This window comes from Cucumis sativus, chromosome 3 (genome assembly GCF_000004075.3).
Source record: "Cucumis sativus cultivar 9930 chromosome 3, Cucumber_9930_V3, whole genome shotgun sequence".
NCBI lineage: Eukaryota > Viridiplantae > Streptophyta > Magnoliopsida > Cucurbitales > Cucurbitaceae > Cucumis > Cucumis sativus.
In genome coordinates, this window is record NC_026657.2 from 29470022 (window position 1) to 29485361 (window position 15340).

The following is a 15340-nucleotide window of genomic DNA, read 5'->3' on the forward strand; positions in this document are numbered from 1 at the left end:
TGCATTACTTAAAAAGGGTAGTAGTCAAAAGTTAGTTCCCATTGAGTTTAAAGCTGATTCTAAGCTGCTTTTCTTTCTTTATTTCCTTCTCTTTTTTTTGGGTTAAATGTACTTTCTTTTTATTGTTTCCATTTCTTTTTTGGTATACATATATAAAAAAATACGGTTCATTACTCATATTCGGGTTATGTGCATATAAGTTCTTCATATTTTCAAACTTAAGATCCCTTAACTTTGCTTTTAATAGCACTTTTGGTGGTCATTCTATCAAGTTTGTTGTTCGTCTATAATAAAAAGTTGATTTGATGTTTGTTTTCATTAAAAAAAAATATTTTTCTTCATTTTCTCTTTCTTTTTATTTAAAACTAGTTGAGAATGGGATGAAATGAAAATGGTATCATTAAACTCAAATCTCGTAAAATAAAGAGTTGCATTTGAAAAATTATAGATAAGTAAACCGTCGAAGATTAAAAATGTAATATCTTTTTATGTAAACTTATTCTCGAGAAAATGTGTTGACTAGAAAATATTTGAATTGTTTGGATTAGTTTATATAATATAAAAGAAAGTTTAATCATGATTAACGACAAGATTACAAGTTTTAATGAATAAAAAGAAAAACAACCCTAACTTATACATATGTTACAAATCCTTATTCAAATCTAATTAAGAGAATGAATCTACTATATATTTTATTTCTTAATTAATTCAAATTTTATATATCTACTAAAGTGTTGTGTTAGCATCTAGTGAGTCGATAATAATTAACATCAAACATTAATCAAAGAGAAACATAGTATAATGTTTAGGGATGTAATAGAAAAGGTTTATATTAACTTATATTAAAGCTAAGGGTCAAATGTACCCTTTTGTAATATCTTCACATATACATATTGTAATATATATGATTGCAGAAAGACTCTTAATAAGTGAGTATAAAATTGATTTTCCCACAAATTTGTTGGAATAACATGCTTTGAGTTTTTAGCTAACCCGGTGATTAAAAAACATTTTAGCATATAACCCTAATCGTGTAATTTTAAAAACGAGAAAAAAACTAAAGACTTGAGATTGGAGTCTGAAATATTATCTAAATTGAATGGATCTGGTACTAACAACAAAATAGGACAAAAACTACTTATATGATTACCATTTAGTTAAGCTTGTTATCTCAATTAGTACAAGATCTTCTAAAAAGTGTTGATCATTGAGAAAATTCCATGTGATTTGTATGGAAAGAGAGAAAGAAAGACAGACAAGTAGGTGGTGGATATTTCAATAGACGTACGTATTGATTGATAAAGTGTATCCTCCAGTCTCTCTTCAATTGTGTGTGTATAATAAAATACGCAGAGAGAAGAAGCTTTAATTTATTAGTTTCCCAAGAAACTAAAGATATATATATATGTATGTATATATTGCCATGCAAAAAGCTGAAATGGGTTTGATTGAAAGGTGATTTGGAGATATATAGTAAAATAGAATTAAAATCAATTAAAGTATGGATATATAAATTAGTAATTAGAGATAAGAGAGAGGGAATGATATATAGTATATGAATTAATTATAGATATAAAAAAAGAAAAAGGAGAAAAGGAAGAGAGGAGAGAAATGGGCATCTAGAAAGAAAGGAATCTTGAGGGGAGCTGTTTGGATTTTGCTTTTACAAAAATCGAGGCTGAAGCTCAGCCTGAGGCTGTGACCCTAACCCTTCCTACTAACAACGAATAAAGCAACAAACACACACTCTGGAAATATATATACATATATACATACATATACACACACACACACACACACACATATATATATATATAATTTTCTAAAAAAAATCTTTTCTCTCTCTCTCTTTCTTCCAAGTTCCAACAGTGTTAAGAGAAAATATCGTGCTTGGTCGGCTTGTCGAGGGAAATAAATAGTTTTTCATCTTTTTTGTTTGAAGGATGGAAGAATGTTATATTTGTATTGATTTTATTAAAAGAAAAAACTTCTCACAAACTACCACTAAAATATACAAGTTGGTAAGAATTGAAATCCTAGTTTGATAAATTATCTTTACGTTGTTTGTTGTTTGTTGTTTGTTAGAATCAAATACACTTAGCTTAGACATAGTTAAAGGGAAATTTTTCTTAGCCAGTAAACAAGAGATATGAGAAGTTATTGTTTAAGGGAGCTCTTTGGTAGGTTTAGATGGTGGGATGTTTGAAAGTGAGTTTAGTTTTCATTTGGGTAATAAGCATGTAAAGATGAGAATGGGAATAGGAAAAAATGGGTCGGAAATCCAAGTGAAATATTATTTTGTATTGATCTTCAAAAATAAAAAAGAAAAATGTGTGTGTGTGTGTGTTTGAGTGTTGTGTGTGATTTCTATGTTGGTCGTCACACATCATTACCAACTCCTCACATTGATCCTCGTGCTCTGTGTTTCACATTCATCTTCCATTCGTTCCTCTCTCTCTCTCTCTCTCATTTCCCTTTTTCATCGATTCTCCAAACAAGAGTCGATTGACTTATGTTTGGATCTTGTATTTACTGTTCTAAATAAGTGATATGAGTGTAAAAGATAAACAATATCGCATCCTTGGAAAGATATAGTTAGGTGCATGTCCTTCATTAATCCTAATTGTTGGATATGGAGAGTGTTTGTTGTGAGCCTCAAAAGATATTTATACTATAGTACTTAACATCAATAGTGTGCTAATCTCGTTAGATAATTAAGAAAATTAGTCAATTTTAAATATTCTACCTATTTCAATATTATATCATCTAACACTTCCTTTAATTTATAAACTTGAAATAGGTAGAAAAACTCAACAAAAGAAAACCAATAGTATTTTTTAGGAAAGGAAATAACTATTTGAAACAAAAGTTTAGTGGTTACCCTTAATTTATTCAAGGAAGAGTGAAATTTAACTTAATAGTAATCTTTATACTATAATATTAGTCGTTTCATTGAAATTAAATCGATTAATACTCCATCAATATTTTTCTAATAACATGAGATGCGATCATTCGAACCAAATTCACACGTCCCGAGTAAAACATATTTTTCAAATATAGCTACAAATTGTACAACTTAATTTTCTATGTGTGTGTATATATATAATGTACAGTTGGTTATGCATCAGCTTTCACTTTTTTGTAGATATATATATATATATATATGATCTCTCCTACAAAATTGATTTGGTAGAGAGAGGAATGAAGTATATATGTTTTGGTCACGTTCTCCCACATGAACTCAATCATGCAAACCATATGGCCCATTTACACATTTTTAGATTCCCAATTTAGACATCACATACACCAATTTTTGCATTTTGGTCCCCCAAGCATTAGTAATTTTGTGCATTGGACCTACCTCCCTCTTTCAAAACCTATAAACATTTCAATCCCGTCTCGTCTCGTCTCCTCTTCCTTTTCTAATTCACTTTATTATGCTCTTCAAAGGCCTCGTTTCATAACGAAGCTTATCTCTCCAGTGCTCCGTTTGACCACATTAACTTAAGATCTAAGCAAAAGACTAAAATTAGCTACTGCTTATTTTCTTATTTCATATAATATATATATCAATGATGTGATGTCTATTGAAAAATTACATTAAATTGTTTAATCGAAATAATATAGGAGCATACCTATGTTTTCTTTAGGCTATAGTTAGACTAGCTAATTTGAAAAATATAATCTTTAAAACGTTCAAACAAAATGAAAATAAATGTATGAGTAAAATCATACACTTTTAGGGTTTAACGTTTTTTTATAAGAAAAATAAATAACCAATTAATTTTGTATTTTTTTAGAATATGTATTTGATACAACCTCTCAAACTCTTGAATACATTCCAATCATCTCATCTTAAAAATAGAAAGAAAAGAATTGATGGGAATTTACAAATGGCTTTGTCAAAAAATAATAATCTTTATAACACAAGTTGAAAGGGCCTACTTAACATTAGTATCATCAACTTTTCAATATATATATAGTTTTTTTTTTTTTCTTCATTCCTTAGCCCATTAATTTTGACCCATAGCATCCAATGAAAAACAAAACCTTTCTTTTCTCTACTCTTTCATTTCTTTGGATCCTTTTCAAATTTAACTTTTTATTTTAGAAAAAAAAAAAAGGATTTTGATTATTTATCTAAATCTTTTTGTGTCAAATCTTTTTTAAAATCCAAAGATTAAAATTTTAAAAAGTAGAATCATCTTTTTCGTCATTAATTGTGACATAAATTCATAAAGAGAGAGTGGAAGAGTAACAAATTATGTCTACACGTTTTTCATTTACATATAATTTATTATATCACCACTATGACCAATAATTAATTAAGTGATTCTTTTAACTATTAACATTTAAATATATAGTCTTTAACACATTCCCTAGTGTTTATATACTTAAAAAACATTGTCAAGAAATGTATCTTTTTTCCTTTTTCTTAAATAAACATTAAAATCTAATATTTTGTTATATCTATCAAACTATTTATTTTTAGTTTTCATAATAAAAAAAACATTAAATCAAGCTTAATTTTTGACAACTTTGTTACTTAATATAATATAAATTAAAAGTAATAGTTAGTGATGGGTAAAGAGAACAACTTTGGGCATGGTATGTATTATTATAATTAAACACATTTGAGTGATGAATGAAAACAATCAATTATTTTTTTTTTCTTTTTCTTTTTTCATATATGGATATGGTTAAGGAATTTGACTGAGTGGGATCTCCAATCATTGTTCAGTTTTATTTAAATTAATAATGGATATTTAAAAATGAAATTTATGGATGCTTGCGTGAGGAAGCACTAATAAAACACAAAAGAAAAGAGGAAGAATATTTATCTTTCTTTATTGGATTATAATTGAGGGAGACGACAAGACCAAAAGCAAACCCCTTTCTTCAATCAATCGTAGAACGACACCAAATCCCTCAACGTTTTGCTGCCTCTTTCCATTTTACAAAACGACAAGTCGTTTTAAAGTGATTCAGACTTCATATCAATTCTAACGAGCCCATCAACTAAGTCCGGCCCAACCTTACGACATATTTGGGCCTAGCCCAAACCCCATTTCTATTAGCTTCGTGCCAATTTTAGGATTAATACATTTTTTGTGCCAACTTTAGGATGAATACATTTTTTACAAGTGATAGACTAATATTTGCAACATAATCTATCAGTCATAAATTTCTATCATTGTTAGACTTACACAAATTTTACTGTATTTGCAATATTTTTAAAATGTTGCTATATATTTAATTATTTTTTAAATTTAATTGATATATTTGTAATTATCTCATTCTGTTAGTATATAGATACAATAGAAAAGAATTTCTAAAAAGTCTACAACTGTAACAGATAAAAAGTCTACAATTATTCTTGAAAATATTTTAATGTGAATGAATGAGATATTGAAGAATAGTCCATAAGTAAAATCATAACTATTGTTACAATAGAAAAAGTGATAGGAATTGTACAAGAAGAAGATATAAATGTCAATGGTGATATCGTTTGAAATGGTTTCACAGAAGCCATTGTCATGACCATGAGATATGGCAACTATTTTTTATATGGAATTAGTCATTCGTCCACTTTAGCATCTTTTCGAACAAAAATGGTGATATTGTTTCAAGGATTTCGATTTTTTGAAAAGTATCACAATTTTCTTTCCTGTAATTAAGAGTAGATGAAGAGGCCAAATTTCTCAACCAACTAATTAATTCGATGATTTAATAGCATATAAGTATAGAAAGGAGACAGCACAGGTTGACTAACATTACCCTCTTGTGTAAATGATGGAGAAACACGTGTGTGTATAATAACACATCCGGGTGTGAAATTGTGTTTCTAGAAATAGATCTATGGACATTAATTTAATGTGAATGAGATACCCAACAAGTCCTAGAATCTTTAGATTATATCATTTATGAATGAGAATGATATAAAACCCTTAGCATTTATATGCTATCACCTTCATACTTTAACTGTACACAGGAATCATTCATAGTGGGAATATCGATACCTTTGCTACGTTATCTACATTGTCTGGGTCTGAAGTTCTCATGATCAAGAAGCTTCATCAGAAGCTTTTCCAGCCTCTTTGAGTTACTAGTTGGTTTAACAGCATGGGGACTACCATAGGCCATACAAGGACCCTTCTCCGAGACCGAGCTCTTCAAGCACCAGCCACCCGGTGTGAACTGCCCCTTCGATCTCTTTAAGAGTTCCTCATCTATTCTGTTAAGTACTGAACTATTCTCGGCAAAACTTCGAGCAAAAGGCAGACCGCTTTGGACCATGTCGATGAAATGTTCAGATGTTAGATTCATGGGGTGTTGGTTTGGCGGATTGTCCCACTTCATATAATGCAAATCTTGGTTCACAGTAGTGTTTTGGTAGTCCTTGTGATTGCAGATGATTGTGTGGAAGTAACCCTCTGGTGAAGATAAGAAATTGGTGTAGTACATGAGGAGAGTCCGAGGGAGATTGTCCCATCCCCATATGCAGAATTCCAAAAATGGTTTCGTGAGCACCACCCATGAAGATCCTGGCAAGAGGTTTTCACATCACTTCCAAGAATAACAAACCATTTGAATGGATCACTTAAAATCAGTAAACTGTGAATATCTAGAATTTTTCATCTCATTGACTTGAGTCAAGCTCGACTTATATCTCGCACAACCAAAGTATCAAGAATGATAAACTATCAAAAGAGTGGAGAAAAATGTTGCATAGAATTAGTTGTAGGAAGTGCCTTACCAGTAAACAGCTTGAATGATGATGGTATCGATCTTCTCTCTTTTGCCCAAAACACTCCCGATTTTTTTGTATGATATAAGGCAGGATCTATTATTATGGTCCTTGCTCCCATGTCCCTAGTTCATTTTATAAAACAATTTAGATAACAATGGTGACATCCAAAGGGATATTAGAGAATTATGATGCAATGAAGACGATCGGGCTTACTCTTTCCAGCCAAGATTACTTGAGTGATCGACGAAGTTCAAATCCCTTGGCAGGAAGGAGAATACGTGTAAAAGATCTGGAACACAAACATATAGGTTACATGAGCGAAAAGATTATTAAACTCACAAATCGCACATAGCAGTACTGTGAATTCGTTTATTCTTCCAAAATATCACCATGACAGAAGGAAAAGAGTTCACGAGTTCTTGCAACACGAACAGAATAGTTCACTCGAACTTTCTTCTTGTTCGTCGGTTGGTAAAGCAAATGGCTGCTTAATTAGGGATCAAGATCAATACAAGTATCTTAAAAATATGGAAACTGAACAATATATGAGTTCTAAAACTTATAGACTTCATGTATATAATCCACCACCGAGTCAGCAACAGTTAACAATACCTAAGCTAGTTTATGAATTGAACACCAAGAACTTCTTAACCCCAGGACAATTTACACGTAAATTAATCATTTGCTTATTGAACTTTCAGATTCACTCACGGAAATAAATCGAATGGTACTTATGTATATATTCAGAATGGGAGGTCAAAAAAATCACAAGTAAAATGTTAATATCAACAAAACTAACAGAAATATCGTTGATTTCTATAATTGGTAGGCACTATATGGAAATACTCATTCCAAATTTAGAATTAACGTATAAACAGGAAACATGCCAAAATAAACTCAATGTCGTGTTTAAAGTCGTTTAGAATTCCACTTGACCAAAACTCAATGAACAATAAAATTGAATACCAGGAATTTCGTTCTTAACAAACAAATACCAGTTAGAATATCGATTAAACATTCAATTCGAGGAAAGATAGTAGAAATGAGCTGAAGAAACTACCGTCTTGCGGGAGCAGAGGATAATCAGAGGCGCTGAGATTAATGAACCAATCCCAATCCTTAGCACGCTTCAGTAATATGGCAATCGCCTGAAGAGTAGACGCAATCATAGTTGGACCTTTATCAGTGATCAAATTGGCCTTACCCACAACCATCACATTCCTGAATTCTCTAAACACACTCTCCGATTTCACATATTTCGCAAGTTCGAGTCTCTCGGAATCCGAAGCTTCAAGATCAAGATGAAGCAGATAGTAGTTCCTTGGGTGATATGCTGCCTGAAGAAGCCGCCTCATCGATCCGCCATCTCCTTTAGTTCCTGATATCAAATACGCAAATCTCGGTAACGGCGGAAGCCCTAGCCCTAGTATTTCATTCGCATTGGGTTCTAGTACGAATCTCGATGCGGAATGAGAAAAATCAGCGTCGGAAGAAGATTTAGGGTACTCGGAAGTAACAATTAGAAGGAATATCAGAAAGAGCAAACAAAATACACACAATGGCATCAGCCATTTCCGATCTGGATAATAGGGAATGTGATTCTTCTTCATTTGAACCTCCCAACTTCAAATTGGAATGCGATTTCTTCAGATGAACTGACGCAAAACCAGTTGCTACTTGGGAGCTAAAACCCAAAACCTCGATCCGAAAGTTACCAACCTAAAAGAAGTTGAATCGAATTGTTGAACTTGAATCCGATAATGAAAACTGCGGTGGTTTTTGATGGATTTACCGCCCTGTCCGAAGATTTTGATGCTTGAGAAAGAGCCCGGCAGGTGAAAGTGAGCTGTCGGTGCGCCGGTCACGGGCAGAATTGGTTGGTGGGAAAAATAAAATAACTTAAGACATTATAATATATATCTCAGTACTAAAATGGAAATATTGAAACTTTATGAACAAAAGTGGAATAAATCTTAAAAAATAATAATAATCAAAATAAAAATACAAGAAATTTGTTTTTACTTTCTTTTATCTATTAATTTATTGCAAAATGAAAACATTATAATAAAGAAAAAAAATACACCAGTTCTATAAGCCTAGGGTATAATCATGAATTATATTTTCTTTTAACTTTTGTATAAATTTCTTCTTATATTTTATGTTGGTCTTTAATCAAGATTAAAATTTTACATTAAATTGAATAATGTTACTATAGGGTGAAATAATATATTTTAGAAATTTAAAATTGAATTAAAGACGTAAGAGACATAGGACTGAGACTGACTGAAAGCTATAACCATGTGGAAAAGTAGATATTAAAAAGATTGTTAAATCAATTTTCATAGTCTTACCGTTATGTTAGTTGATATGGGTTTCATTTTCATTTTCCTGTTAAATCATTTTTCATTGACTTTCAAGTAATTATTAAGCAATAAAATATTATTTATTTATTTATCTTGAGATAGTATAATTTTCTTTTGATTCAAAATTTTCGTTAAAATTAGAGAGACGAAATGCAACTTTTAAATTTATGTTATTTCAAAGTTTATTTATGTTTAACGATAAATCTTCAACCACTTAATTAAAAGTATAAATTGTTTGTTTATCTACTTTCACATTCATCTTTTCAACACAAAAAATAAGATTTATAAAATGGATGGAGCCAAGATTTGGATAAGTTATAATTATTGGTGTTTAATACAAAGTTTCTATATAATAATAAAGTTGAAGCTTTAGGAGCATAAGCAAATATAGATATACTCTATTAAGATTGAAAATATATATTCACATTTATGATTAATTAAGAAAAAGATCAAGAGAGGACAATGGAATCAAATGACGACGACACGTGTAACAGAAGAAATAAAAGGGAAGGAAATTTCATAAATCAATTTCTCATCACCCAAAAAGGAAAAAGAAAAGAAAAAGATCTAATCCTGAATCCTATTAAGTTTTTGGGATTTGAATTTCAGAATCGAAAATCATTCCAATTTTTCCAAATTCTATGAAATAAAAACTATCTAATTCCAAATTATCCACAAAATATAGGGAAATGGAGATGAAACTTGAACGTAATTTTTCGATCTGTGGTTCGAATTTGCATAAAACGGAAGAACAAAGAGATGGAAGAAGAAGAATTTCAAACTAAATATCCGGCATCCGGCAGTCCTTGGTGGAAATCGTCGCTTCTAGAAGCCGCCGGCCGTCGCGGCGCGTGGTTGTGAATCGGCCGCTTAACAGTGACGGGGACGGCGGCTCGACAAACAGGACAATTAGGGTGAGAATAGAGCCACATATCGATACAATCCACATGAAAAGAGTGTTTACAGACGGCGAGTTGCCGGATCTCTTCACCGTCGTCGAACGCCGACAGGCACACTGGACACTCGTTGCCGACTTCCTTGCAGTGCTCGTCTTTGTTGTATTTAACGGCAGCAGCAACGTCACTAGAAGGAGTACGATTTCCGACCACAACGGTGGCGCCGGCGCCGGAGAGCCTTGTGGATCTTTGCCGCCAGAGGCGGAGGAAATTGGGCGGGCACTTGATGGCGAAGATGAAGGAGTAGACTAGGGCAGGGATTGTGATGACGGCGACAAGGCCGAGAATGAACTCAATTGGAGAGAAATCAACGGTGCGATGTGGCGTTGGGTACGGCGGCGGTGATCGATTCATGGAGGAGGCTGTGGCGTCCATGGCGGAAAAATGAAGGGGAAAGGAAGGCTGTGGAATTGGTTTCTTATCATTAAACAGCTCAGGTTCATACAAGATTTTAGTTTTATTGTTTTTGTTTGGATTTGTAGGATTTTTTTTGTTCATTGAGACAAATTAAATTAATTTGAATAAAGAAAAAATGTAATTGTATTTATTATTTAAAATGAAAAAAAAAAACTAATTAGCCTTGTGATCTATTAAAAAATAGTTTAGAGGTTTAAATTGTCAAAATTTTGCAATTGTTTTTGTAAAGAAAAAAAAATGTATATCTTAATTCTCGTGTCAACCACGAGAGTACTGAGGTTGAGAATCTCACGTTATAAAAATAAGATAGATTCACACTCTTTATAAAATAGATGAGTTACTTGTCTCATTATAAATTGGTTTTGAAATGAAACTTTAACTAGTTATCAAATAATAAAAATGAAAACAACTATATTTAATCTATAGTAGAGATATTTTTTAAGATCGTTATTTCTACAAAATAATACGTTCAAGTGCAATGTAGATTGAGATGACTATTTAAGAAACATTTGAAAGGTCGATATCTTCAACAGCCTAACATTTTGAATTTTCAATCTCTAAAGAAAACATTTATTTTCTTTCCACAACATAGTTCATATAAAACACTAAAAATTCAAAACTATTATTTTTAAGTAATCATAAGATCGTACTATAATAGATTTTATTTAAACTCAACTTTTCGAAACCTAGAATTCTTTTCTTTTTGGCTTATGAGAGAGTCTAAGGAACAACAAACATTAGTAAAGCAATGGTATGTAGTGCTGAATTGAATGAGGGAAAAATGAAAGATAATTTTAGTTGGAAAAAGAGTTACGTATTCTATTGATTAGGTATGGGAAAATGCTTTCTTTAATAAAGATGAAGAGAGCAATAATTGAGAGGCTGAGGCTGTCATCAGCTTGATGGCTATCAAACTTACCTAAGTTTTTGCAACTTGGAAATGTGGGCCAAAGGGAAGCCTAAATACAATACATCATGTAGTTTTCTAATTGTCACTTTCTATATTCAAATTTTCATTCTATGTTTATTGGGATTTTCTTTTCTTGAAATTGTTGGGGTTAACAATATATTTCACTCTCCATCTTGTACCAAAATCCGGTTCAATTGACGAGATACCTATTGGCTATTGATGATTATTCTCTTAGTTATAGTTAATCATCGCATATCTCATATTTGTTGATTAAAAAAAAGGTAATGCAAACTCTTTTTCATTTTTAGAACTTTATGAAAATAATTATAAATGTTTAGAATTATAAAAATTAACCTGATTAATTTATTTTTGTAAATAAATTACAATTTAGATGCAAAAATGGTCATTTCATCGATAGGTTGCAAAATTTATGGGCCTGAGCCCAACCTCAAAAGCACCGGCTCATTTTCTGCTGTTTACACTCAACTGGACGAGACAGTACGTTGTGGCCCAAATTTTGTGAAGGCCCATGAAGATCCAAAATATGTAACTCAGCCATTCTAAATCCTAATTAACGAGACAAAGTGAAAACAAAACAGATTTGTGAATATTTATCAACTTACAAATATTGTAATTGGATAAAGCTCCCTACATGATAAATAATGACTTGAGTTAGTTGATAGAGACATGTAGGGTAGAGATAGGCCACTCTTTTGTCTAAGTTTAAAAGTTTTTGGTGAGAGGGAATCTAATGCTAATAGTCTCGAATATGGAAGAAGCGTCACTTGAGACTTAACATGGAGGACTAGTACCGTATACGGATGAAAATATTCTATGCCAGTTAAAGTTTTTGCATCTTCTTTTATGTTTACTCGTTGGAGCTCCTGTTGTCTATTAGTGGAGCTTCATTTATCAAATCCAACCAAATAAAGTCTTTCATTAACTCCATCATGGTAAATTTAATCATGTGCTTAAAATTTTGTAGAAAACCTCGATAGAAATCACTAAAATTTCCAAAATCTCTTAGATTTGATGAGTTACAATAAACACTTGGCATTAAAATTTCCTATGGTGTAGCATAGACTTCATTCTAGTTTAATTAAACTATTATATAGAGCATTGTACCTGGTAATTTAAATATTAGATTTAATTTCAAAATGAGAACAATAAACAATTAGTATTATTGTATTATTATTATTATTTAATGTGAATGATTGTGAATATTTTAGTGGGCAAACTAAGCCAAGTGAGGTGGGCAGTAGAATAAAGATAAAAAAGGGTTAGGCATAAGGCAGGCAGGTAGGGTTCAATAATTAAGATTAAAAAAGATTTAACAATTTTGTTTTGATAAGTTTTGATGTTAAAGCCATGAGCTAATTACCAAACCCACTTGATGAGAACTTAGATGTTTCTTTGACAAAAAAAAAAAAAAAACTTAGTGATGTATATATATTTCTCGTTCTTTGATAATATTATTCGGTAATCAAAATGAACACACAACAAAATGATATACTTTTGTGTATGGGTATAATCTAAAGTATAGATTTAAAACGTCATGTCTAACGATGGAGATATGCTTAAACGACAGTTACATTCTTTGTCACACTATATACCTATCTAGGTCGAAATGTAATATCTTTTCATGTATGATTGTGATCAAGACCACACATGTATGAAATATCATAATTGATCTAATGGTGGAGATATTCATGAATATATAAAATGTCACGTTCTTTGTCATTTGTCTCTTTACAATTATTCAAGTGATTGGAGTGATTACAAGACAAAACAATGTATCATTTAGTGTATTATATGTATGCGATCTAAACCATAAACACGAAACATCACAATCTAACAATGTAAAGATGCTCGAACAAACAAAATCACACGCAAGAAACATATACTAGACAAAAAAAAAAAGGGTTAAGATAGTTCAAATCTTCCCTAAAATGCAGTTATTTGAACTCCTAAGATAATTATATAAATCATATAACAATGACACATTAATCTAACACATCACATAAAACAAAGAAATAATCAACAAAATTATAAAATTAAAGGCTAATATTTTATAAAATTCGTCCTTTTTACTTTTTATTCAACACATAAGAAAGTACTACGAAACAACAACAATTTAAAAAAGGCTAATCATCCTTTTATTAATAAAGAAAAGGACATACAATGCATTTCTTAATCCCCTTTTCAATTTATATAAACTTAACATTTTCCTTTATATTTAGTTGCCACTTTTGAATTTATAAGGGGAGGAGGGAAAGAGAAAAAAAAAAGAGTAAAATCCAACCAACCATTTGAAAGTGTTTATTACAAAGAATGCACTAATAATTTGACATAATTAAGAAAAAAGTTGGAGATGGATTAATTAAATATTTTAGCAAAATCTAAATTATGCAAAACTATATTATATAATCTCTTCACACTCAATTAATAATTTATAATTTTTTTTTACCGATATTTATTTTTATAAATGTAAACAAGAATAATTCAATTGACAGATATCTAAACAAATAATGAAAAAAAGAGTATTAAGTTTTGATTTGACAATATTGACCAAAATATTCAATTATTGTTTATGGCATTTTAAAAAAAAAATAATATTATCGTTTTTTTAAAAAATAAACAAAGAAAATTCAAAATTTAATGTGATATTCGTTTGAATTAGATGCTACAAATAATTGTGGTAATTAAAGGCATGTTTAAATTGATGTTTAAGTATTTTATTTTATTTATTTAGAAACATTTATTTAAGCAGACGAATCAAATAAGAAAAAAGATAAGCATTTATTTTTCCTTTAATATTTAAAGAAATTTTGAATTGGGGAAAAAATTTGAATATCACGCTATCTAATTCCTTCATTGTCAATAATGTTAGCATGCTTTAAAAAAGAATAGTGTGTAGTTGCCCATTTTCTTTGTTAATAATTATAATTCGAAAAACAATTATAATAATAGATTATAAATTTATTAGTAGAGCTTTATTTTTAAAGTATTAAGGAAAAAATGGTACTTAACATCTTTCATTAATTTCAAATTTCACGCGACAAAAAATGTATTTTGGTCTAAATATTAATTTATTATTTCTATTTTTTCAAAAATCGAACATCTTATGTTGATAATATTAATAATATATTTATTAAGATAATTAACATTAATTTTCTTTACAAAATTTGAAATATATACCATAACCAAAATGAAAAAAAAAATTTATTAGATTTGTTGTTTTTAATTAAAAATATATTTTCATTTGGAATGTTTTAAAATTTAAAAAAATATTAATAGAATAAAATAAATTATTGGACTTAAAATAAAAGGAAACTAAAATTACATAATTTGGACAACAAATAACAATTCACCTACAAAAAATTGTAAGACTACTAGTGAAGGTTCATCTAAGGTAATTGTAATTTGTGAAATAAATTATTGTAAACCAATAATATAGATGGAGATTAAGCAATAATTGAAGAAGAAAAGGAGAAAGGAAATATAAGCAAAGCATTAAGTTAAGAATTAAGAACATGGTATTGCCAAAATTATCACCCACTTATCATAATGGACCACCAAATTCATCATTAAGATGTAGACTAAGTGTAATATAGTGCTCCATTATACTTTCTTTAATGAATAATTAAGCACATTTAATTAAAAACATAGGCATCATTATTTCTTTTTTAGAAAAGGAGAGGCTGTGGGACATATACGAATAACTTTTAGTCAAATCCAAAAGGAATCACATTTCAAATACCAATATTTACATAAGCAAAAATAATACAAAGTCAAGCATATATTTGATGGGTGAATTTACTTATCATATTACAAATTGTATAAATATAGTAGATATAATTAGCCATACAAAAAATAACATTAGAAAATTTGAAACATAAGTAAAAAAAAAACGTTTTCATTACTAGTTTTGAAAATTAAATCA

At 30.1% G+C, this 15340-nt stretch overlaps 2 protein-coding genes across 2 annotated transcripts; both read right to left on the reverse strand.

Annotated features, from left to right (window-relative positions):
- Positions 1–5764: 5764 nt before the first annotated feature.
- Positions 5765–8644, reverse strand: LOC101204767 (beta-glucuronosyltransferase GlcAT14C). The gene is made up of 4 exons (XM_004137723.3): positions 7812–8644; positions 6965–7040; positions 6758–6873; positions 5765–6545 (listed from the first exon to the last, which is right to left on the reverse strand). The coding sequence occupies exons 1-4, from the start codon at positions 8359–8361 to the stop codon at positions 6031–6033; spliced, it is 1257 nt and encodes a 418-aa protein (XP_004137771.1). The 5' UTR covers positions 8362–8644; the 3' UTR covers positions 5765–6030.
- A 1246-nt stretch (positions 8645–9890) lies between these two features.
- Positions 9891–10445, reverse strand: LOC101207323 (RING-H2 finger protein ATL33). Its single transcript, XM_004137895.1, has one exon. It carries the CDS (start codon positions 10443–10445, stop codon positions 9891–9893), a length of 555 nt encoding a protein of 184 aa, XP_004137943.1.
- Between the last annotated feature and the right edge of the window lie 4895 nt (positions 10446–15340).